At 42.8% G+C, this 27,274-nt stretch overlaps 1 protein-coding gene across 4 annotated transcripts in view; it reads right to left on the bottom strand.

Moving 5' to 3' along the window:
• The window catches only part of HSDL2 (hydroxysteroid dehydrogenase like 2), an 88,826-nt gene that overhangs the window by 38,801 nt on the left and 22,751 nt on the right, over positions 1-27,274 (bottom strand). For all 4 annotated transcript variants that reach the window (XM_089670931.1, XM_089670930.1, XM_089670935.1 and 1 more), the window contains 2 exons: positions 23,615-23,729; positions 2,405-2,508 (listed from right to left, as the gene is read on the bottom strand). In XM_089670931.1, coding sequence (XP_089527057.1) covers positions 2,405-2,508; positions 23,615-23,729 — 219 coding nt within the window. The remainder of the gene's footprint in view (positions 1-2,404; positions 2,509-23,614; positions 23,730-27,274) is intronic.

A 27,274-nucleotide genomic window follows, 5' to 3' on the forward strand; every position in this document is an offset into this window, starting at 1 on the left:
GGTTCAATGACCGTGGGATTACTGTGCTTGATTGGCCAGCGAACTCGCCTGACCTGAACCCCATAGAGAATCTATGGGGCATTGCCAAGAGAAAGATGAGAGACATGAGACCGAACAATGCAGAAGAGCTGAAGGCCGCTATTGAAGCATCCTGGTCTTCCATAACACCTCAGCAGTGCCACAGGCTGATAGCTTCCATGACACACCGCATTGAGGCAGTAATTGCTTCAAAAGGGGTCCAAAGTACTGAGTACATATATATGCTTGTACTTTTCAGAGGTCTGATATTGGTCTATGTACAATTCTTGCTTTATTGATTGCATGTAACATTCAAATTTTCTGAGATTGCGGATTTGGAGTTTTCATGAGCTGTAAGCCATAATCATCACAATTATGACAAATCACGGCTTCAACTATCTTGATTTGCATGTAATGAGTATCTCATACAGTCATGGCCGAAATTGTTGGCACCCTTGATATTTCTCCAGGAAATCATGTATTTCTCACGAAACGTATTGCATTAACACATGTTTTGCTATACACATGTTTATTCCCTTTGTGTGTATTGGGACAAAACAAAAAAAGGGAGGAAAGAAAGCAAATTCGACATAATGTCACACAAACCTCCAAAAATGGGCTGGACAAAAGTATTGGCACCCTTTCACAACTGCGGATAAATAAGAATGTTACAAGCATGTGATGCTCCTGTAAACTCACCTGGGGCAAGTAACAGGTGTGGGCAATATAGAAATCACACCTGAAAGCAGATAAAAAGGAGAGACGTTCACTTAACCTTTGCATTGTGTGTCTGTCTGTGCCACACTAAGCATGGACAACAGAAAGAGGAGACGAGAACTGTCTGAGGACCTGAGAACCAAAATTGTGGCAAAATATCAACAATCTCAAGGTTACAAGTCCATCTCCAGAGAACTAGATTTGCCTTTGTCCACAGTGCGCAACATTATCAAGAAGTTTGCAACCCATGGCACTGTAGCTAATCTCCCTGGTCGTGGACGGATGAGGAAAATTGATGAAAGATTGCAACGCAGAATAGTCCGGATGGTGGATAAGCAGCCCCAAACATGTTCCAAAGACATTCAAGCTGTCCTGCAGGCTCAGGGAGCATCAGTGTCAGCGCGAACTATCCGTCAACATTTAAATGAAATGAAACGCTATGGCAGGAGACCCAGGAGGACCCCACTGCTGACACAGAGACATAAAAAAGCAAGACTACAGTTTGCCAAAATGTACTTGAGTAAGCCAAAAGCCTTCTGGGAAAACGTCTTGTGGACAGATGAGACCAAGATAGAGCTTTTCGGTAAAGCACATCATTCTACTGTTTACCGAAAACGGAATGAGGCCTACAAAGAACAAAACACAGTACCTACGGTAAAATATGGTGGAGGTTCAATGATGTTTTGGGGTTGTTTTGCTGCCTCTGGCACTGGGTGCCTTGACTGTGTGCAAGGCATCATGAAATCTGAGGATTACCAAAGGATTTTGGGTCGCACTGTAGGGCCCAGTGTCAGAAAGCTGGGTTTGCGTCCAAGATCCTGGGTCTTCCAGCAGGACAATGACCCCAAACATACGTCAAAAAGCACTCAGAAATGGATGGCAAAGAAGCGCTGGAGAGTTCTGAAGTGGCCAGCAATGAGCCCAGATCTAAATCCCATTGAACACCTGTGGAGAGATCTTAAAATTGCTGTTGGGAAAAGGTGTCCTTCCAATAAGAGAGACCTGGAGCTGTTTGCAAAGGAAGAGTGGTCCAAAATTCCGGGTGAGAGGTGTCAGAAGCTTATTGATGGTTATAGGAAGCGACTGATTTCAGTTATGTTTTCCAAAGGGTGTGCAACCAAATATTAAGTTAAGGGTGCCAATACTTTTGTCCAGCCCATTTTTGGGGTTTTGTGTGACATTATGTCATATTTGCTTTTCTGCCTCTGTTTTATATTTGTTCCAATACATACAAAGGGAATAAACATGTGTATAGCAAAACATGTGTTAATGCAATACCTTTTTTGTGTGAAATACTTGATTTTCAGGAAAAATATCAAGGGTGCCAACAATTTCGGCCATGACTGTATATTAGTTTCACCTTATAAGTTGCATTACTGAAATAAATTAACTTTTGCACGATATTCTAATTTTTCGAGTTTCACCTGTGTAAATAAATATATATATATATATATAAATAAATAAAACAACGTAATGAGGGTTCAAGTTTTTAAGTTTATTATACATCTTATTGTTATTAAGCAACTACTTTCAAATATCTATTTTGACTTAATTCCTATGAGGATGATGAAATCATAAGTGACAATGTCAAAAACAACTATTACTGTGTATATGTCCAGTACAGTACCAAAGTCATAAAAGTACAATAGAAAAGAATGTCATAACTTACCACAGTGATTCTTAAACCAAACTGGATTCAAGTTGAGTGGAGGACTAAGGTTTAGAATGTGTGCTACTTTACTTCTTTTTAGGTGTGGGATGCAGATTTTTGATCTGAAAAGAAATTACATTCCAGGTTGTGAAAAACAAGGTAGTGGATATGTGTAACCTTATTTATTTTGAAAAAAAATATACTCACAAAAAAGTGTTTAACATAAAATAACAAGTTCTGATATAAAACACAAATACACACACACACCAAATATACTGTACATACATAGCTGTGTCACTAAGCGTGGTCTCAGGCCAGTGAATGATTAAAAATAAATGCATCAATATATATGTTCTATACCTGTAAATACTCAATTATCTGCATGGCTTAGTTACCCTTGGACAACATCATGGGTAAGAGAGCAGTGCAACACTATTTGATCCCCAAAACTCCCTGAAATTACTTGTAGTAAGCGAAGAGACAATGGAACAGAAAGGATTCATTGTCATCCACAAGATATTAACGGGTATGGAATACACAGTAAAAGCAACCTGTGCGCAATTCTGGTGTAAAAACGATAAATGAATCAATGAATGAATAGGATAATCTGCTGCCGCTAAGTCCTCATATGATCAAACCACATCTAAAAAAAGCAATATAGTAGATTAGGACAGCGCTACAGATAATGAATACTAAAAGTCCACATAAACTCTATAACGAATCCTCTGTACACGTCAAGATTCCCATTGAGTCAATAATATAAATGTATCATAGTAATAATGTAACCATTCATCAGAATGACATGTGAAACATTTAAGTGAAAGTCTCAATCAATAGCTATGAAGAAGTTCCCTTCCGTCCAAGTATTCAGAGAAAACAGAAAACTGGAATCACCACTAGTGGGGAACCTTCACTTTCAGCCTCTCGCCTGTATTTGACATGTGCAGAGGATTCGTTATAGACTTTACGTGGACTTTTAATACTCATTATCTGTAGTGCTGCTCTATTATATTGCAGATATATGGAATATACACTGTAGCAATATTTCTTAGGGTTGGAAACCTACAAATTCTCTAAAACACAATATAGGTTCCATTCAACAAATATCTTTGAGTGAATTGTCAACAATTTTATATCACAGCCTTTCCATTTACTATCACCTGTAAATACAAATACTAGTCTCCAGATGCAGCAGTCAGAGTGAGGAGTGAATGAACGATTGCCTGAATTGAGGAGTCCGTGCCCGTTTCTGATATTGCTGGCTCTGGTAGCTATCACAAAGATTTTGGAAGAACGGATTTTACAATCATATTGGTATCACAGGTGTTACGACACAGCTGAGGGAAGCTGACAAGGGCTTAAGCCAGTGTTAAGCAATGTCATTGTGGCTATGCCTAAGTGCCGATGTGAAACGCTTTGGTTTTTGTGCTATTTTCCCTTGTGTATTGTACCGTGGAGTGTCTATGTGGATTTTGATACAATAAAAGGTGATTTTACAGATGTGCGGCCAGCTGGACTTTTTCCCCTCACATCATGATTTCTGCAATGAACAGGGCCAGCAACTGCTAGTGTGCAGTGGAGGTGGGTTAGATTAAGACCAACCGTGAGCAGTGTTTACTTTTTCTAAGTTGACAAAGGCTACAGGATGATACATGGGTTATTATGAAGCTGATGTTGGAGGAGATAAAAGAATGTTGTCAGCAGAATATGGGAATGATGGTAAAGCAGCCCGGTCAAGGTGTAAATTGAAATTGAGATGACTGGCCAATGTGAGAGCAAGTTGCAGCAGAATGAGCAGTGCAGGGTTTTGTTGTGATCTCCCCTCTTCCCTCAGGCTCCCCTCTCATTCTTATACTTGCATGTCTTTGATCAAGAAAGATATGAGCTATGTGGGCTTGTTGGCACCACATCATCACTTGTGAAAATCTTGCACATTATTTACTCCTGTGGAGCGTTAGTCCAGAGTAAAAGCTCATACACTACAGTTTTTCATCAGTACACTTTGCACAAACCGCAGTACTGATGTTGCAATGTGCAGGTGGAGGGGGAGCAGTGTAGGAACTAAATTTAAAGAACTGAAAGAATAAGAGGGGAATATAGAAAAACACTGATTGCCTAGTCACTTGATAAGTGTTGCTGTCTAAACCAAAAAATAGCAAAAGAACAAAATAGTCACATGAGTGACTATTTTGCCCACCCTATGAGACAAGTGGTTAATTGGACAGCAAACAAGGCTTGTATCAGTCTTTACAATTTAAACGTTTTATTAAATTCTTTGCAAAAACCATTTTGCAATGCAGCAAAGTAGAAGTAACACACTGTGCTCAGCGACCACAACATACATATTGACATACAGAAAATTAAAAACAATGTCATAATATAGACGCCCAGATGACAATTATTCTATATGCATGTATTCCCCGTAGGATACTGTCCCAAAAGTTGGGATATATTGGATATCAAATATAAAAAGTTACAGCGCCACAAGGTCTACATGCTTATAAGCCACTGGGCCCATACACGTGTATTGGATATATAAAAGATCAACTAGGTTCTTCAGGATCTGGTGGCAAAGCACATGCGCCCCTTCCTGCTGCATTTCCTCCGCTCCGGTTTTTGGAAGACATTACCCACTTCAAAGCCAACTGCCAATACTGCTAAGGGTTGTGACAAAATAATCTTGCTTTGTTAGCAGATTATTCCCATTAGGCTAGGCTGTGATCCAGCCAAAATCAGTTATCATAGCCCAACAGTCAGTAGCTCTAATCTAGCCCACAGTCTGGACTGGCCACCAGTACCATGCACCTCAAAACACATGGGCCCAGCAGGCTATCCTGCTCTTTGTCCCTCTCCTGCTGCTTACCAGAGTTCACGTGTATGCACACAATCCTTAAGAAAGATGGCCGCCCACAGCTTTTGGCTGCTACTGCACATGCATGCCTCATGCACGCCTGCCGCAAGAAACTGCATCCTTTCACTTCATTATGTCATCTAAGAACACAGAGCTGGCTCCTCTGCTGCCGAAGATTGAATAGACTGTATGCTCTGATAAAAATGGACAGCCTTCGTTATGTATGACAGCTGTATTCTATAACAGTTTGCCCCACATAACACATATAAACAAAATATGTTCTTTTTTTTTTTCCAAAAGAAAAGAAGGATGAGGGAGCAAACCCACCAACCTCGTCCAACAGACATTCTTGTCCAATAGGCAAAAAATCCAATCACGGCAGGCTTGGTCATAAAAGATCCTTAAGGACTCGGTCCCCCGATCTTTTCCTGGGGCCCTTGCCTTGGACCTGTATAGCACCCAGCCGGAAAGCGCCTAGGTCAGATAACAACTGCACAAGGCTACATTAAAGTAGGCTCCAGCACCATAAGGCCGCATTACAGGCAATCCCTGCGTCTTCCATCTTCTCAACAGGGTCAAGTACCATCCATTTTAGCCACCAGCTATCCGAATAATTCCGATTATCCAGTCCCTTGATAACCATTAGAACCTTTTTGAGACCGGTGCTACTCTTACAGAGAGCTGAAATTCAGAGGCCATCACCTTCAAGACACTGGTGAAAAAACTGAGGGTCTTCCTGTGTAAGAGGGGTTATATAGGAGAAGACTCCGTCTGTTTTTGTCTGCCAGTGTCTATTAACCTATAAGGGGTGCTTAACCCAAATAGTTATGTTTATAGCCTGCTCTGTGTCCCGTAATATATGATAGAGAAAATTACAGGTTTACAATCCTGCTGCTAAAAAACAAAAACTGCTAGGTTGCAAAGATGCTCAACACATAGCACTCAACTCAGTCCAATCAAAGTGTATTAAATAAAGACTTGCAAGAGCCTTAAATATATTTTATATAAAATATGCAACACTAAAAAAAAAAAAAAAAAAAAAAAAAAAAAAAAAGAAGACATCACCTGTAATGCCAAAAGACTGTACAGGTGGGTAGCCCGCATACAAAACATGCATCACTGACACTAAATTTAGGTCTGCCACTGCATGCTGTGGGGGGGAACTCTATCTATGTAAAGTAAGCAATGGGTGAAAAAGAAACATGGCACATAGACCATAATGTAGGACCATCAATAACATTTATTAAAAATATGTTATCCTACTCACAGGGTAAAGACTTTACAAGCAGAAGGAAACTTCTGGAAGAATAAGAACATAGCAGAACAGAGAAAGAGGGAGGCTGTAACATTTATTTTAAGCTACAAATTTACTGGTTTCCTTGAGTTGTTCTACATGCAGAAAGTTGACAAAGCGATGAGGCCAAGTTATGCTAACCTCTACATGTGTTACTGGGAAGACCTTTGTACAGTATATAGGCCAACAACCCTTTTTCAGAACCCATGGTCTTGTTTGGGAGATATATAGATGTGATAATCATCTTACAAGGCCCGAAACCAGAATCCATGAATTTATCCTCTATTGTAACACCAACCCATATAGTATAACTTTCACATAGGTGATTTATAAGGAAGTACACTGACAATCTTTTGAGACTTATAGATAACCAGAGGGTAGAACCTGAACCTATTGAAGGTCCCATATTTCCACTAGGTTTAATCCTAGTTATCGCTCAATTCAGAGGTTTTTAGAGAAGTACGGGAATATCCTTCAACAACTGCCAGCTTCCCAACAATGATGAGTCATCCCTGCTGTCAGTCATCACACTCATCAAGGGAGCATTTCTCACCCAAGGTCTTACTCTACCAAGATGGTGATCTCCACGTAGATACAGAATAGAACAAGGCATGGAAAGCCAGTAATGGGGGGGGGGGGGGGGGGGCGACATGGGCTGAAAGGTGCCCACTAGCAATACTGGTTCTTGAGGTATAGCAATACTCTATAATTTACTGTTTGATCTTATTGCATATACTAATAGAAAGCTTTCTGCAATCATCAGAACCAACACTCAGCAGGCCGCAAACAAATTACACTCCTAGTTCAGGGCATGGTTGTGTAAAACACAGAAAAATACACGCATGTGAATAGGAACATGCTCTGTTATGCAGATTTCAGTAATTTCTTTTTATGTGCTGAAAGCTCAAGTGCTCAAACACTAAATACATTCACAATAAAAGGAACAAAAAAGACGAGCAATTGTATTATGTCCGATATATGTATGAATTTTATACACTATTGTGATTAGATTATTGAGTAACATCGATTGAGTATAGGACAAAACATTTACATATATTTAATTTTAGACGATTTCTTTCCCCTTTTGTGCTTGCAGCTTTTTACATACAGTACAGTGCAAACGTTTTAGGCAGGTGTGAAGAAATGTTGTAAAGTAAGGCTCCTTTCACATGGGGGCTCCTTATGCCTATTTTTCACCCGTCTATTATTATACAGGATTTATATAGCACCAACAGTTTGCACAACACTTTACAAAATGAAGGAAGACATTCCAGCTACAATACAATTTGGTACAAGAGGAAACAGAGGGCCCTGCTCCTTAGAGCTTACAATCTAGGAGGAAAGGTTGAGTGATAGAAAAAAGTACTAGCTGTGGGGGATGAGCTGATGGAGGAAGTAAAAGGCAGTTTATTAGTTAGAAGCAGGATAGGCTTCTTTAAAGAGAAAGGTTTTCAGGGATTGCCTAAAGGTGGATAGATAGGAGATAGCTGGACAGATTGGGGTAGGGAGTCCCATAGGATGGAAGCTTGGGAGAAGTCCTGGAGGCGAGCATGGGAGGAGGTGACACGGGAACTAGAGAGCAGAAGGTTTTGGGAGGATCGAAGAGAGCGGTTTGGTTGATATTTTGAGACCAGGTTGGGGATGTAGCTGGGGGCACAGTTGTGGATGGCTTTGTAAGTTGTTAGTATTTTGAATTTTATTCGTTCAGGCGAGTGGTAGCTAATTGACCAATGCTTTTAAAAATATGTATTTTAAAGGTTTATTTATATCAATGTACAAAATGCAAAGTCAACAAACAGAAAAAACATTTATATCAAAACAATATTTGGTGTTACTACCCTCTGGCTTCAAACCAGCATCCATTCTTACACTTGCACAAAGTTAGGGATTTTGTAGGATCATAGTCAAGTGTAGGATTAATCAATTATACCAAGCAGGTGCTGATGATCATCAATTTTATATGTATGATGAAACGCAGTCATTAACTGAAAGAGAAACAGCTGCATAAATAGGCTTAAAACTGGGTAAAAAAACAGCCAAACTTTGCTATGCAGGGCAGTTTCATTGCAAAGGTCATACACCATGGCAAGACTGAGCACAGCAACAAGACACAAGGTAGTATTGCATCAGCAAGGTCTCTCCCAGGCATAGATCTCAAAGCAGACTGGGTTTCAAGATGTGCTTTTCAAGCTCTTTTGAAGAAGATGTACAAAGAAAAAGGCAACATTGAGGACCATAGAAGCAGTCGTCGACCAAGGAAACAATGCAGCAGATAAAAGATATCATGCTTACTTCTCTTCAACAGTGTAAGATGTCCAGCAGTACAATTAGCACAGAACTGATGGAAACCAGCAGGACCTAGGTACACCCATCTACTGTCTATAGAAGTCTGGCCAGAAGTGGTATTTATGGAAGAATTGTGGCCAAAAAGCCATACCTCCACCTGGAAACAAGGCTAAGTGACTCAACTATGGACAAAAACCTAAGAACTTGGGAACAGAAAAATGGCAGCAGGTGCAATGGACTGATGGGTCAAAATTTGAAATATTTGGCTGTAGCAGGAGGCTGATTTTCCACCAAATGGCTGGAGAGTGGTACAATAATGAGTGTCTGTAGGCAACAGAAAAGCATGGTGGAGGTTCCTTGCAAATTTTGGGGCTGCATTTCTTCAAATGGAGCTGAAAACTTGGTCAGAATCAATGGTGTCCTCAAAGCTGAGAAATACAGACAGATACTTATCTATCATGCCATACCATCAGGAAGCCATGCGATTGGCCCTAGATTTATTCTGCAGCAAGGCAATGACCTCAAACATGCAGCCAACATTAAGAACCAGCTTTAGCATAAAGTAGAACAAAAAGAGTGCTGGAGGTGATGGTTTGGCCCCCACAGAGCCCGAATCACAATATCATCAAGTCTGTCTGGGATTACACGAAGAAACAGAAGGATATAAAGGCAGCCTACATTCACAGGAGATCCATGGATAGTTCTCCAAGACGTTTGGAACAACCAACCTGCAGAGTTCCTTTACAAACTGTGAGCAAGTGTACCTAGAAGAACTGATGCTGCTTTGAATCATTGATTTGATTTCTTTTCTGTTCATTTACATTCCATTTTGTTAATTGATAAAGATAAAGAGGTTGTCTGGAGCCAGAGAACATCCTTGTTTGTCCCTCCCAATCAGGACTGGGGTCAGGTTAGCTGAATGAGGGAGGGAAACGGAACCAGAGAACATTCTTGTTTTCTCCTCTCCATCAGGACTGGGATCAGGTTAGCTGAATGAGGGAGAGAAACGAAGCCAGAGAACATACTTGTTTGGCCCTCCCAATCTGGACTGGGGTCAGGTTAGCTGAATGAGGGAGAGAAACTGAGGGAGAAGAGAAACGCTGGAAAACTATGCAGTACCAGTGTGCAAAAGGTATTGCTTTGTAAAACTTAACCACCTCTAATATTGGGTGTCCTATGTTTGTGGAAGCGGCTTCATTAGGTAAAACTATTAATTTTGTTTTTGACACTTTAGAATGGGTGCCTCAGGTTGTACAGAATTTAAAAGGGTGCCTAGACTATCTAGCATCAGCAATAGTTTGAAATACTCATCCCAGGAATGGTTATTTAACCGCTTGAGCTCCAGTAGGTTTTACCCCCTGCATGACAAGGGCATTTTTTGCTATTCATCACTGCACTACTTTAACTGGCAATTGCACAGTCATGCAATACTGTACCGAAACTAAACTTATATAATAATTTGTTTTCACACAAATAAAGCTTTCTCTTGGTGGAATTTGATCATTACTGGGATTTTTTATTATATAAAAAGAAAATTAACCACTTTCGCGCCGCTCTATAGCAGAGATATTGCTACAGGGCAGCATGGGTGCACGAAATCACGTATATCTACACATGATTTTGCCGTTCTGGGTAGGGGGGGTGCCTACCCGCGCCGCCATTCACGGCCTTGGCCGTCAATCACTAGGTCCTGGGTGGTGATTTCTCACTGGCACCCGATGATCGCCGGGTATCTCCGACAGGGGACAGACCTGTGTATAAACAAAACACAGATCTCTCCTGTCAGCTCCTTCACACTGCTTTGTATGGCTCTGCATAGCAGAGCCATACAAAGCAGTGAGCTTACAGTGAAACACAGCCTCATAGTAAAACAGCACACAGGTAACCCTTTGAGCCCCCACATGTTAACCCTTTCCTGCCCAGTACCAATAGTACAGTGTCAGTGCTTTTTATTAGCACTGATCACTGTATTGGTGTCACTGGGGATGTCAGTGACACCAAGTCAGTTCCCCCCAGTGTCAGAATGGCCACCACAGTCCCGCTATAAGTCACTGATCGCCGCCATTACTAGAAAAAAAAAAAATTACCGCCATTTGCAAACACTGTAAGTTTCACATAAAACCAATTAATTTACACATATTGGCATTTTTTTTTCCGTAAAAGACAGACATGCAACAGAATACATTTTGACCTAAATTTTTGACATTTGATTTTTTAAATTTTTTTACTGGATATGTTGAATCGCAAAAACTCAAAAATATTGTTTTTTTTTCTCAAAATTGTCAGTCTTTTTTTGTTTATAGCGCAAAAAGTAAAAAAAAAAAAATTATTTCTGTTAGAAAATATATTCAATTAAAAACAAAAACTAATTTCTTCATAAAATGTTGGTCACAATGTATTCTACATTTGTTAAAAAAGACATATGAAAGTTATAGCATCTACAAACTATGGTATATATACTAGAATGTACGCAGCTAAGACGCTATACTGGTAATGGCGGTGATTAGCGCCTTACAGTGGGGACTGTGGTAGTGTTGTTGGCAATCTGACACTTGCTGGGAGGTACACTGACATCAATAGTGACATTAGTACAGTGACCAGTGCTAATCTTCTACATTGTCACTGTGCTTGTGACACTGGCTGGGAAGGGGTTAACATCAAGGGCCAAAGATTTAACTATGTGCCTAACAATGTGTAATATGTGCAGCTTTTTACTAATAGACGTGGCTATTTTTTCTTCCTGCAAAAGCAAAACAGCCCTGGCAAACAGCCACATCCCTGCTATGTGTACAAAGCCCTGTGTTGTTTGTAAACAAAAGGCTCTGTGCTGTGATTGGACACAGCTGATCAGCAGGTCCCAGTCATAACTCATTAGCCAAGACCTGCTGAACAAATTGTGCTGTGTCCAACCGCAGAGTGGACCAGCAGTGGGTGCATGCATGTGAGTTCCAGACTCGAAAGCAGGCTCGCAACGTTATTTACGTTGCTGAGTCTACAGCTGCCACCCTGTCACTGTAAATCTACTGTGACGAGCAGCAACTGGTTAATATATACTGACAAAAAACAGCACAAACACAAAATTAGTGCAACCTGATGAAATCATTTTCTAAATAAAGTTTGCAGATTATGCTCAGCAGGTATACACAGTGCTGATAAACACTTTCTAATGTGATTTTTAAATAAAATCACTAACCTATTTGGTACATGTATAGCATTAGGGATTTGAAGTACAATTGTCCATTGGATTGTTGATTATATGGAAATTTGAACAAATAGTGGCCAGGCAGCTGGTTGCACAGACGTATGCTGGCACTTTGTGAAAGCAGTGGTATCTCTGCAGAGGTTGAACACATTCTCTGGTGATCAACCAAGTTCAATGCTGATTGGAGCATTCCAGCTATGACTTACAGTGGGGCTGTGTGGTACAGCTGCCAAGAGACTACTGCTTCCAATCTGCAACCTGCTGCCTGGGACTCAAAGTTTGTTCACTGGCACTAGAGCTAAAAGACCTCACACATTACAGCAAGACATAATGTAGGCTCTACTGCACCTGCAATTTAGATCACTTGTTTACATGTAACTTTAAAAGGATTTTAACCACTTGCCTACCGCAGATAGCCGAATGACGGCTACACTGCGGCCGGCTAGTTCTGGGAGGGCGTAATATGATGTCCTCCCAGAACGCACTCTCCTGCGCGCCCCCGGGGGGGGGGCACCCGGCGATCCCCGTGATCACTGTGTCCGCAGGACACAGCTGATCACGTGATGTGGTAAAAGGCCAATCACAGCAGCCTTTTACCACGTGATCAGCCATGTCCAATGACACGCTGATCACCGGGAAATGCAATTGCCGGTTCTCGGCTGCACTTTCCTCACGCTGTCAGAGCGTGAGGAAAGTACTGCCGAGAACCAGCAGTTGTCAGAGCAGGAATTGGCACCGATATATCAGTGCCCTGATGATCGGTGCCCAGCAGTGCCACCCACCAGTTCCGCCCACCTGTGCCCAGCAGTGCACCCACCTGTGTCACGCCTGTGCTCAGAAGTGCCACCCACCTGTGCCCACCAGTGCTACCTACCAGTGCCCATCAGTGCAGCCCAGCAGTGCTGCCAGTCAGTGCCCAGCGGTTGTGCCAGTCAGTGCCCAGTTGTGCCAGTCAATGCCTAGCAGTGCCACCAGTCAGTGCCCAGCAGTGATGCCAGTCAGTGCCGCCTATCAGTGCTGATCAGTGCTGCCTATCAGTGCCCATCAGTGCTGCCTCAACGCACTTCAGTGAAGGAGAAAGATTACCCGTTTGCAAAAAATTTTAAAAAAAAAAGTTTCTTTGTTTCTATTATAAAAATTTTCACTTTTTTTGTTTATAGCGCAAAAAGTAAAATGCCCAGCGGCGATTAAATACCACCAAAAGAAAGCTCTATTTGTGAAAAAAAAAATGCTAAAAATTTCATATGGGTACAATCTTGCATGACCGCGCAATTGTCAAAGTGCGACAGCGCTGAAAGCTAAAAATTGGCCTGGTAAAGAAGGGGGTATAAGTGCCCGGTAGGCAAGTGCTTAAAATATTTAGTTGCTCTACTTATGACTATATCAGATTAGACTGAGGTAACCCTTTATTATTCAGTATCCCATCATATTGATAATGGTGGAAGAGTTAAAATGAGATATTTAAGGCAGAAATGAAGAATTTAGGGATAAGTAGGTGCGTGTGGGGGTTGTGTGGGTTGTGTGGGTATAAAGGGCATTTTTTTTCCGTTTAAATGTATGAACTGGTCTAAATTTTCATTTTGTGCATAAAGACCATTTGACCACTCTGCCCATATGGCATTCAGAAAAGATGCTGCCTTAGATCAATAACACTGATATTAAGATGAAGCAATATTTTTTTCAGGCTATTAAACTTTTATTATTTGTCAAGGCCTAGTGTGAAGCCATTTTCGTTATTTATGTCCCATGTGCATTACTATTCAGAATTATTTCACTTGTCAAGTAATTTGTTATGAGAATACTTTCAATAAAAAGTAGAAGCTCTGCTAGTGCCTCCAAGCCATTTTCACAATATTGTGCTGAAAGATTTGTAATGGAAAGCAGCTGTTTAGAGGCAACCATGTGCATCATCACTGCTTCATGCGAATATATTAAGCATTATATCAAATCTCAAACTAATTTTTTTTCACCCTGATTATTCAAAGGGTACTTTATGTACATTTTCTCCAATATTGATTGCGGTAGAAAATAATGCAAAAACACACTTGGCATTGAAGGGTTATTCAAATCCATTTGATTAAATAGCGGCACTCCACTGCATTTGATCTAGGCCAATTTTATTATTCTGCACACACACCACACTTTGGTTATTAGTATTATTTATACTACATCATTCCCCCAGCTGGAAAATGCACCAATGTATGAAACACAGTAAAGACACTTCAGTGCATTATCATTTTAATAAATGTGTCAAAGCTCTCCGCATTGTTCCTTCTAATGACGCTTCTTTTACACAAAAGACACTGAATTGTGATTGTAAAATACATTAAAAAGGGTTTTTCTTCTCAAGAAAAAAAACAACGCACGTTTGTGAGCTATGTTTAATGTCTTCAAAAGCGGTATTGTTTGGCAGGCGTAGAAGGTTATTCTGGGGGTTAATTAACTATAATTCTTTCTTCAGAGTCTGACTGGGGGTGTAAAACCCTTGGTTTAACAGCAGTTAAAATGCATGGCATTTAGTAGAAAGATGTACACCTGCATTATTGTAGCAGGAAACATTTATATATGGATCTAACAAAGTGGTACCTTACTACATACTCTACAACCATGGACAAATTGTTGGTATTCTTCCACGGAAAAAGAACCCACAATTTTCTCTACAACAACTTGAAATTGACAAAAGCAATTGGTCCTCATCATTGTTTATTCCAAATTTAATAAAATCAGCCATTGCTTTTGAATGAACAGAATATTTTAACCACCTCCCGCCCGCCATATAGTAATATGACGGACGCAGGTGGTTCTCTCGTTCTGGGAGAACGCCATATGACGTCCTCCCATTCTCACCGCGCATGCGCGGCTCAGGGAGTGTGCAGCGCGCGATCTGTGGTGCACTGTGTCCCTCGGACACAGCGGATCACCGATCACGGAAAGAGCCGAAGATGTCGGCTCGGTCATGTGATCAGCTGTGTCCAATCACAGCTGATCACATGTAAAACAGGGAAATGTCGGTTATCGGCAATTCTCTCCTCTCGAGCTGTCACGCTGAGAGGAGAGCCGGTAATCGGCATTCCGCAGAGGGGACATGTACACGGATCATCAGGGCACTGATGATCAGTGTGCTCTGATTATCAGTGTAGCCCCAGCAGTGCCACCTGTCAGTATCCATCAGTGCCTCGTGCCAGTGCCACATATCAGTGCCTACCAGTGCACATCAATGCCACATATCAGTGCCCATCTGAGCTGCCTTTCAGTGCCACCAGTGCCGCCTAACAGTGCCATGTGTCAGTGCCGCCTAACAGTGCCATGTGTCAGTGCCGCCTAACAGTGCCATGTGTCAGTGCCGCCTAACAGTGCCATGTGTCAGTGCCGCCTAACAGTGCCATGTGTCAGTGCCGCCTAACAGTGCCATGTGTCAGTGCCACCTAACAGTGCCATGTGTCAGTGCCACCTAACAGTGCCCATCAGTGCCACCTATCAGTGTCCATCAGTGCAGCCTATCAGTGCACATCACTGCATTAGCGCACATCAGCGAAGGAGAAAAATCACTTATTTACAAAATTTTATAACAAAAACTAAGAAAAATTTTTTTTTCTTCTTCAAAATTTTCAGTTGTTTTTGGTTTGTTTAACAAAAAATAAAAAACCCAGAGGTGAATAAATACCACCAAAATAAAGCTCTGTCACAAAAAAAATTATAAAAATTCCATGTGGGTACAGTGTTGCATGACCGCGCAATTGTCATTCAAAGTGTGACAGCGCTGAAAGCTGGAAATTGGCCTGGGCAGGAGGGGGGTAAAAGTGCCCTGTAGGCTAGCGGTTAAATAAAACAAATGAAAATGTAATGAACAAAAATGATGGGACCCTTCTCAGCTTATGTGTATCTTTTGTAGCGTAATAATAATCCTTTACTGGTAGCAGATTTCAAGATTATACGAATGAATGATAGATAGATATACACATACACAGTAGCTTATATTTATATATGTACACACTGTACATACAGATGTATCCATTTCCTAGGTTTTTTGGAAGAGGAAAAAAATATACAAATGCTGTTTCCTGTAATTCTGATATGTACCGCAATATATAATATAAAAAAAAAAAAAGTTCTGACTAAAGGGATAGGCCATAAGTAAGCTGTTAATTTACATAATGCAGAGAGATGGTAAATCTAAAACTCAAAATGTGCTTTTAATTTAAAAGGATAAGGATGCTTAACAGTTTTTATTGCTGTCTGTGCTCCTGTTAAGGAAATTCACCATTTGTCTTGGTTACCTTTATCATTAAAAGTGAAAGTAAAACGAATAATCCCAAATTTTGGGTTGTCCCCAGAAAAGTAAGAGGGGAACTAATCCAATAGTGACAATACTTCTGGTGACCTGGGGGTCCCATAGGAATTTCCTTAATTTTCAGGGATTTCCTATCACTTTCTGTTTGGCTATGGGACAGGAAGTGAAGGGAAATCTCTGCAATGGGAAATAGATGGCAAAAAAAAAAAATCTGACAGGGGTTATAAGAAAAAAAAAAAGTTTTTCCTATAGTTCTACTATAATACAGCTTTTCCTTTTCAGTCAGGTATTTTTCTATTAAAGAATAACCATTCACTTATATTTCCCAGACAGTGATTCAACTTATCTAGAGGTTAGAGAGACAAAGTATGTTGACAGTTCGTGTCACTAAAACATATAACACAATACGAAAAACAAGAAAATACCCAACAGTGAAAATTAGAACCATCTCCAGTATTTTAGATTAGAGTTTTTTCATTTCCAGCACTACAAAGAGGGCAAGAGAAATAAATCGCCATAAATGACCAGTGTAATATGATCCAGTTGAGTTTGCTTGAACAAAAGTTAGCACAATAGCAACATTTCCACTGGGTTGCAATTGCAAAGATTTTAGGACACTAATGTCTTGTTTGAAGCCCACACAGTGAGCACAAATGCTACCGAGTGCATTTTTTGGTATTAAATAAGAGGATATTATTTAAAACCCTTCCACTGTCAAAGACATATCTTAAATATCATGGCATTGGAGGGGTTAAAACAAGCTTGCAGCTGCAAAAGCAGCCAAAAGCTTGCTTCTGTTTTACTAAACAAGATTTAAGAGGCAGTATAGTTGCCTGATCACTTTTGCAGGACTCAGGAGGTGTTGAACCCCCACCTGGTGGTTTACAGCGTTCACATTAGGTGAAGCTGTGTGTATTAGTTTATAAAGGCTAAATAATAGTATTGAAAGTGATGTGCTAGCTCCATCTAACTTCTCCCACAGGCCAGTGCAGAGAAGGATGAAAAGACTAAGGGAAGAAAACTGTACAGCAAGCAAAGGGACAAATGTTTAAATTGTTGCAGACTTAAATTCACCTTTTAAGAATTCATAAATCACCGGATTGCAAAAAAAAGGCAGCAGGGTGGATTCACTACAGCAATTTCAGCAAGCTAAAGTACTGAGCAGCTAGGCTGTACTCTTGGATATATATATATTTTTTGTAATATACAGTATACTAAGCACATTGATTGTGGCTGCCTAATTAAAGTGGAACTTTAACTTGAAAAAAAAAAATTATGTTCTTTCCTAGTGACATACATTCCGAAATAATAAATTATGCCACCACAATTAGTGTGTGCTGTAAATTGCCTCCTGCATTGCTTCTGTTTCTTTTTGCTGGATGCTGCCATTTTGCTGAAGCCCAGAGCCCCTGAACAGCAGTAAATCATAAAGTGGAACTAAACCCATCAATTTAAAGGTTTCAAAAAACAGTTACATTCCTGGAATGCCAGAATTGGTAATTGCTACATTTGCTTGTGTCCTCAACCAAACTGTCAACCTATCAATTGGCTGGTGGACTGCACTGATGTCCTCTTTCACAGTTGCCGGCTCTCATTTCCTCACACTGTGACAGCATGAGGAAAGTGCAGCCAATAACCGGCAACTGTGTTTACACTGTGATCAGTTGTGTCACGTGGCACACACACACACACACACACACACACACACACACACACACACACACACACACACACACACACACACACACACACACACACACACACACACACACACACACACACACACACACACACACACACACACACACACACACACACACACACACACACACACACACACACACACACGATTTTGCATTTCCGGGTAGGGGGCTACCTGCGAAGCCATTGGTGGCCTCAGCTGTCGATCACTGGGTCCCGATCGGTGATTCCATGCCAGCACCCGGCAATTGCTGTGTATCACAGACGGGGGAGAGACCTGTATGTAAACAACACAGATCTCTCCCCTGTAAGCTCCAGTAAACTGCTTTGTATGGCTCTGCATAGCAGAGCCATACAAAGCAGTGTGCTTATAGTGTAAAGCACACACAGCATACAGTTAACCTTTTGATCGCCCCAGATGTTAACCCCTGTCTAGTGTCATTAGTACAGGGACAGTGCTTTTTATTAGCAGTGAGTTATTCAGTCCCCCCCCCCCCCCTTCCTCAGTGTCAGAATGCCCGCCGCAGTCCTGCTATAAGTCGCTGATCGCTGCCATTACTAGTATAAAAAAAATACAAATAAAAATTCCAATACTGCCATTTGTAGACGCTATAACTTTCACATAAACCAATTAAATTTACACGTATTGCGATTTTTTTTTTTTTTTAGCAGAATACATTTTGGCCTAAATTTATGACAATTTGATTTTGAAATTTTTTTTTTTTAATTGGACACATTTAATAGCAAAAAGTCAAAAATAGGTTTCGTTTTCTCAAAATTGGCATTATTTTTTCTAGCGCAAAAAATTATAAAAAAAAAAAAGCAAAAAAAACGCAGAGGCGATCAAATACCACTGAAGGAAAGCTCTATTTGTGGGGCAGGAAATGGACTTAAATTTCATTTGGCTGCAGTGTTGCATGACTGCGCAATTGTCAGTTAAAATAATGTAGCGCCATATGACAAAAAACCAGAGTTAGACTTACCGGTAACTCCTTTTCTACGAGTCTTCCAGGACAGCCATCTGAGACCTTGGGCTCCTCCCTCCGGATCAGGAAACACACCATCCCCCATGCCTTTAAAAGGCGGGCCTCACATCCAGTTATTAAAAGAGAACTAGCGGAAGCCACTGAAAGACACAAATATAGGTAAATACAATTTTCATGCAGTCAACCTTAACTCTCTCGGTTGTACATTAGAAGGGTGGGAATTACCGGCTGTCCTGGAAGACTCGTAGAAAAGGAGTTACCGGTAAGTCTAACTCTGGTTTTCTCCCTACGTCTTCCAGGACAGCCATCTGAGACGATAAACGAGAACTTACCCCCTTAGGGTGGGTCCACCGCCTGAAGGACCTTGCGTCCGAACGCCTGTTCCTTATCTGACCGGATATCCAAGCGATAATGCTTCACGAAGGTGGAAAACCTCGACCAAGTGGCTGCCTTACAGATTTCCTCCGGCGAAGCCCCGGCCCTCTCCGCCCAGGACGCTGCCAAGGATCTAGTTGAGTGGGCCTTAACAAAAGGAGGCGGAATCCCCAAGACCTTGTAAGATTCCCCGATAGCCAGCCTAATCCACCTGCCTATCGTGGCTTTAGATGCTGCTAACCCCTTTCTCTGCCCTGAAAACAACACAAAAAGGGAATCCGATTTCCTAAATTCCCTGGACCTGTCTAAATAAATTATAAGACTCCTCTTTACATCCAGCAAACCTAGGCTTTCTTCCTCTTTACCTTCAGAGGAAGAACAAAAGGTCGGCAGAACAATATCCTGCGACCTGTGAAAAGAGGAGGATACTTTATGAAGGAATCCCGGATCAGTCCTAAGCACCACCCTGTCCTTAAGAATGGTCAAGTAAGGCTCCCTAATTGAGAGCGCCTGTAGCTCACTCACCCTACGGGCCGATGTGATTGCTACCAAAAAAAACTATCTTTAAGGTCAAAAACTTGAAAGCCGACTCCTCTAAAGGCTCAAAAGGTTCTCGAACCAAAGCCCTTAGGACCAGAGACAGATCCCAACTCGGACAACCTCCCACCTTAGCAGGCCTAGCCCTGGAGAGAGATCTAAAAAAATCAACTACAAAGGGATTTTGTTGCAAAGAGCACTGCAAAAAAAATACTCAAAAGCAGAAGCCTGTACTTTCAAGGTGCTGATCGAGAGTCCTCTATCTGCCCCCTCCTGAAAAAAGTCCAAAACCATCGGAATGTCCAGGGGCCCTGGTCGGTCCCTGAGAAGGTCCTGCTTCCATCGTCCCCCTGGCGTGGAGACAGCGCCGCCGCTCCGCACGCCCACCGGCTTTTTAATTCCCCTGGTGGTGCCTGCGCCTCTGGAGATCGGAGCCGCGTCTCCGGCGCCCGGCGCCGACGTCACTGGCGGACTTCCGGCCTGTGGAGCGCATCCGCCCTGCTACTTCCGGTTGCTGGAACGCAAGGCCGCGCCCAACCGGAAGTCCCGCCTCTCCCCTGCACATTCAACTGAATGCCGGGTCAGAGGAGAGGCCACGATCAGGGCAAGCCCCAGTGACATGCGGCAGCGCCGGTTACCCACCTGGGCCTGAAGGACACCACCAGATGCCAGCCCCACCACGTGGAAGGCACCGGGGATGGAGGTACAGACCGCACCACACCCTTCCAGGCCAGCCTTCCTGAGGGTGCGAGGATCACCCTGGCTCCTACGGCGTGCATCCTTCCGGCTCAGGAAACACAAAAAACTGGATGTGAGGCCCGCCTTTTAAAGGCATGGGGGATGGTGTGTTTCCTGATCCGGAGGGAGGAGCCCAAGGTCTCAGATGGCTGTCCTGGAAGACGTAGGGAGAAAAATGGCCTTTTTTTGGGAGGGAGGTAAATCCTCTGGACAGCAAGTGGTTAAAGTGCCTACTACATCAACATGCATTTTTTATGTGTTTTGTATGCTTCAGTATTGCTTCTGTGAAGCTTTAAAGAAGCTTTGTAAATGCCCTGTGTGTGTTTATTTTCTATTTGTTTTAAAGGGGCTCAGAAGAACCCCGGCTCAGTACTACCCCCAGCTCGACAGATCCCCAGCTCATTATAACCCAAATTTAGAAGATAACCAGCTCATTAGTACCCCCGCTCAGCAGATACACAGCTCATTAATACCCACATTCAGCAGATTGCTCACTCAGTAGCACCCCCAGCTCTGCTGATTCCCCGCTCAGTGGTAACCCCCAGTTCTGCTGATCCCCCGCTCTACTGATCCACCACTTTCTCTGGTCCCTGCTCACCTCTTGCTATATTGCGCACCACGTGTGACATATCCTAGTTCCTCCTGCTCCAGTCTGCCAACTCTGCTGATCTTCTGGTCCTTGCTCACCTTCTGCTATAGCATTCTCATGTTACCATGTGTGCTGTCTGCCAGTTGTTCTGTTCTGGTCCAGACCCTGCTCACCTTCCTGCTGCACAGCAGATGTGACGTCTGTATAAATATATATCAAATGCATTTATTTACATCTCTCTGCGCAGCCAGTGATTAAATGCGGTGATTTCTGTTGGATGCAGACAAAGTGCAGTGACCACCGCAGGAGGAACTGCCACTACAATTCGTACCAACCCTAATCACTGGTACGCAAGTAGCCTATGTATGTAGTATAGGGGGTGGGAGAAGGGTATGGGTGCAATTGTCCACTCCCCTCGATCAGGCTATGCAACATTTACTTAACTGGCACCCTTGCTACCAATGTTATTGCAAACATGGCAGCCCCCAGGCATTCCTCCAAACATGCATTTGCTGGGCTTGTCAATGTAGGCTGCTGCAGCCTGTATGTCTGCATGGCATCCCCGATGTTCTTACAGCCATGCATGGGCTGGGCTTGCCTATGTCAGTTGACATGACTGCTGTGCTTGCACGGCATCCCTGGCGCCCCTCAAGATAGGCCGGGGGCCGCATGCAAAACTCTGAGGACAACCACTGTGCTTTCCAACTTCTTATGCACAGGACATCAAAATGTTTCTCATACATGTTGGAGAGCTAGATATACACAAGAGAAAAATATTTGAAGGTGAATAGAGCTAAAATTTTAGTATAAACAGAGATCACATCTAATGATAGTACCTATATATCTAGTCAATAATTAACTGAATGCCATAATTATTCCCCATGAAATACTGTGTATCACTATGGAGTATCTATACACAGTACATATCTATGTACAGTCACATTTTCCCAAGCAGTATCTTCTTGCTGGTATGTATGCATTGTTATGTACAGTAGCTCCCTGTCACATACCCTCAGAGATACGTCCATACATATATACAAAAATGAACAAACTGCTAATCTTGCGCGTGCGCGCACACACACACACACACACACACACACACACACACTTGAATGCAAACACATGCACACTCCCTCATACACAAACCAGTACTTTCATACAGTAAATGAGTGAAGTTTTGAGAAGAGTAGTGCACCATTTTTTTAATGCTATGCCATAATATTAAATAACTGCAATACTTTCCCCCACATTCACATAAATTACAATGCTGAAGGTATAGAATTAAAGTGTATGTAGACCTTTTTCAATGAACATCTTATTTTCTCCCTTTTAAATATAAAACTGGGAGGTGCAAAAACACTTTGGGAGTTATTTATTAAAACTGCATGGTGCAAAATCTGGTGCAGCTCTGCATAGAAACCAATCAGCTTCCAGACTTTATTTTCACACCCTAACTGAACAAGCTCAAGTTAGAAGCTAATTGGCTACCATGCCCAGCTGCACCAGATTCTGAGTGTTCCAGTTGTAGTAAATCTCCCCCTTTGATTCTGTCAGAAATGAATTACGCTCATAACTTCCTGCAGACTCCCTGTCTAGTTCACCTCTAAACTACTAACTAGTGCTGCCCACATTCTGGTGTTGTAAACAGGTAGGGGGGAGTCTGTAGTTCCAACACACCTCCTGTCCTAGCGTGACAAAGCTGCTACTACAAAAATGCAGGGAGTGAATGTAGGACAGGACTCTAGGACAGGAAGTGCGAAAAACTAAAAAGCAACCACCAAATTTAAAGTGGATTGTGACTGTTTTTTTTAAAAGTCAGTGGCTGCAGTTTTTGGTTTGACTGGAGCTCCACTTTAAGGACTGGTAGGCTGCCATAAAATTTTTCATGAGTTTAGATATGCTTTACCTGCAGTAGAGAGAAGCCAAGTCACCAATGGCAAAGGTTTATATCAGAGCTATGTAAATCTTTGGACTGGAAGGAAAAACATACAATTCCCCAGTAAATAAAACAGCTCTCATATACTGTATTTATTTCAATGGTGTATTTATCTGTTTGGCTCCCAGGGGCAACACACAATGGTCTCTTCCAGGTTTATAAATCACTATTGCTCAGTCTACACATATGCATTACCATACAAAGTACATGAACAAACAATGCATTTTACTGCACTAACAAGGTTTTGCTGCTATAGCCGGATTTATTTATACCTTATTTACTAATCTTTAGACATCAATTTGAAAGCAATATGGCAACCAAACATTACATACATCCCTCTAGTGTTGATTCCAATCATAAGGGCTACTTTCTAAGCAAATACCTTATTTATTAATCTTTAGCCATCAATTCAAATGCAAAATAGCAACTAAACATTACATACGTGAGATACGTTCCTCTAGTGTTGATTCCCATCATAAGGTCCACTTTCTTCATCGGGGTGTCTACAGTACTAGTCAAACTGATTGCACTGGCATTGTTTACCAAGATGTCTATACCTGTTTACATAAATAAAAGAAAATGTAAGCATCCTCAGGCAAAACTAAGGCCCTGTGCATTTTACAGCTCAAAGCTCCAAATGACAACATAAAAAATGCCATGGTTTTCAAATGTGCCTGTTTACACCAGCGTAGTGTTACTTGAAGCTTATAGGTTGAAAAAGCTTCAAGCATTTTTGCACCCCGAAGACTTCCATAGAAAGGTCTGAAAAAACACACAGAAAATGTGCATACATGCATTTTTTTCTCCCTAGTAACTAGGTTTCCATTGGCTAAAAATAATTAAAACATGAAATGCTCAAGCAAAAACACCTGTAAATGTCAGTATTAAAAAAAAAGCAAGTTACACGTACCAGTAACGCCTTTTCCAGGAGACTTTCAGGACAGCACCCTTGAAAGACATCGGCTCCTCCCCACCTGAGGAAACACCACCTGCACCCAGATTAAAATGCGGCCTCCCCACAAGGACCTCAGTTCATGCCTGATCACCTCTGGTCACTTGGGGAGACACAAAACACCACAAGAACCGCAACTATATAAACAACAAAACCGATAAAAGGGTGGGTAACTGGAGGTGTCCTGAAAGACTCCTGGAAAAGGAGTTGCCGGTAAGTGCAACTTTGCTTTTCCCCCTACCGTCTTTCAGGACAGCACCCTTGAGAGGATAAGCAAGCACTTACCCCTAGGGCAAGACCACCACTTGCAAGACCTTGCTTCCGAAGACCTGCTCTTTTACCGAGACCAGGTCAATGTGTTGTATTTGGACCAGGTACCTGCTTTGCATAACTGCCCCGGAGCTGCACCAGTCAGTTCAGTGTACATGGCCGCCATGGCCCAGTTAGAGTGAGCCACAAAGCCTTATGGGACTTCTAGCCCTTCGGCCAGATATGCCTGTCTAATTGCCAGTCTCAGTCACCTAGCCAAGGTGCATCTAGAGGCCTTACAACCCTGTTTTGCCCCTGAAAATAATACATAAATGGAAACTGACTTCCTGACATCTTTAGTCCTATCTAAATAATGAAGAATACATCTCTTAACATCCAACAAGTGAAATTTCATTTTTTGGTCACACACAGGATGAGAAAAAAACAACGGTAAAAGTTATTTCTTGGCCCCAATGAAAACTTGAGGCTAACTTGGGTAAAAAGGTTGAGTTCTACCCTATCTGAAAAAATCTGGAGGAAGGGGTGCCTGACTGATAGGGCTTCCAACTCACTTACTCTTCTAGCTGTGGTAATAGCTACCAAAAATACTGTCTTGAAGGTCACAATTCTCAGGGAATCCAAACCTGAAGACTCAAAACAGGGAACCTGTCAACACGTTGACGTGGTCAGATCCCATTTCGGAAATGGCCGCCCTCTCACTATCTTTTGTCTGGTCAAGAACTTAAAAAAACCTCATCACAGGCTCGTCCCTGGCCAAGGGCGACTCCAGAAACACGCTAAGAGTTGAGACCTGGCATTTTAGAGTACTCACTGTTAGCCCTTTGTCGACCCCAGCCTGCAGGAATTCCAAGACTATGATACTAGACTATGCACTTCAAAGAAAGTTTGGACACACCATCTGTTAAGTTTCCAAACCTTTTTGAGACTGTCGGAGCTGCTCAGGACAGAAAAATCATTCCTCCCCTGCCTCTCCCATTCTGCCTCCAGGGCCTCTTCTGCTCCTCTGGCCTTTTGGCTTGTACCTGCTTTTGGGGGCAAAATATCTTCCTCCTTTGCGCCTGGGGTTTTTTCTTAAGCAGAAAGGCCTTTTTCGTGTCAGCGGTGCGGTCCAACACCATTTCAAGACCGGGCCCAAAAAGAAGATCCCCTGTGAACAGCATGCCACAGAGTTTAACTTTGGAGGTAACGTCCCCTTGCCAGGTCTTAAGCCACAGGACTTTGCGGGCTGAATTAGTCAAGGCCGCCGACCTTGCAGTCATCTTCACTGACTCTGCTGAAGCGCCAGCAATATAAGACACCCTGCAATAAGGTGGAAAAAGAGACTAGGATTTATTCTCAGGGAACCTGCGACAATATGGGCCTGTAACTGTGTGAGCCAGTATCCCATGATCCGAGCTACCACTGTAGTGGCCATGGCAGGCTTTAAGTTGGATGGTGTGGAGTCCCAGGACTTATGAAGAAGAGAATCCACCCTCCTGTCCATGGTGTCAGACAACACCCCCATATGCTCAAAAGCTAGGTCAGTCTTTCTGGCAACTTCGGAGAACGCCGCATCAAGCTTAGGGCTCTTATTCCATACAGAGGATGAATCCTCATCAAAAGGGAAAACTGCATTTAAGGGATTTAGCAAAGAACGGTTTTCACTGGTCGCTGGGGAAACCTGAAGGACTGATGCCTTAGACTGTTGATGGGAAGGGAGGAAGCTCTGTGCCTGGGGCAGAAATAAATTCTCTACCAGGGACCTATAAAGAATCAAAGTGGCTGTCAACTACTTAACTGAGTTAACCAAGTCCTCCTGGGAAGGAGCTTCCTCCTTACTAAGGCACTCTATACAAGACCCGCATAGCACCTTAGTCCAGGAGTTTTAAGTGCCACCCTGCACAAGTCCCGTGGTGCGGCTTCTCTCTGGCTTTCACCTAGAACACACAGAAAAGTCCGCCCATTACATCACATCCTTCCAGGACCCCCCCCCCCCCACACAAGGGCAGCGCCTAGCAGGGCATTGGAATCTCCTAGACTGAGACCCCCCAACCCCCTGCTCTGTCACTCCTACCACCAGAAGGACTGAGGACACCCCTGTGGAGCTAGGGGCCAAACAGGTAGGGGAAGATGCTCCTCTGGGCTGCCCGAGTCTGGCTGGTGCCTCTGCTCCGGACATGTCCTGATGTGGTGGTCCACCCCAAGGTCTGCGTAGCCTGCCTTTGCAGGTTGCAGCTCCCTGCATCAGCCCAATCTTTAGTCTGCTATCACGGTGCCACGGCCGGAAGCCGTGCACCAGGAGGAAGTCCTGCTCTCAGCCAGAAGTGATGTTCCCCGCCATCCAGCCCAGTGAAAGCTCCACCGCCAGCGTCTACAGGGAGCAGTGGCACTTCTCCTATGGGCCTCCCAGCACCTCTCTCCTCCCCAGGCAGAAGCCAGGCCAGAGAGCAGGAGGTAAGGCACCCCCCACCTCTGCCCCCAAAGGACTAAACTGGGCCCCCACCGAGGAGGGGGGGGGTGGAAAATCGCAGACCACACCCGGTCCCTTCCCCCTAGTCTCCGAGGCCCTGGAAGGGCTTCTAAGTCGTGTCTCCCCACCAGAGGAAACACCATTACTGAGGACCTAGTGGGGAGGCTGCATTTTAGTCTAGGTGGAGGTGGTGTTTCCTCAGGTGCGGAGGAACCAAGGTCTCTCAAGGGTGCTGTCCTGAAAGACAGTAGGGTGTAAAAAAAAAAAAATGAAAAAAATGGCCAAAAGACACTCAACTAAAGTGTGACTGCAGCTACTAGTAACAGCTTTCCAAGTGTGACTTGTACAGGACAGATACAGTAGGTCAGCAGATTTAGAGTCAAACTGAGTGTATCGGCTGTGTGCATCTCCCTGCAGTGTGCTGTGGCTGC

This window comes from Staurois parvus, unplaced genomic scaffold (assembly GCF_062004578.1).
Source record: "Staurois parvus isolate SC_StPar_1 unplaced genomic scaffold, SC_StPar_1.0 ptg000096l, whole genome shotgun sequence".
Lineage (NCBI taxonomy): Eukaryota > Metazoa > Chordata > Amphibia > Anura > Ranidae > Staurois > Staurois parvus.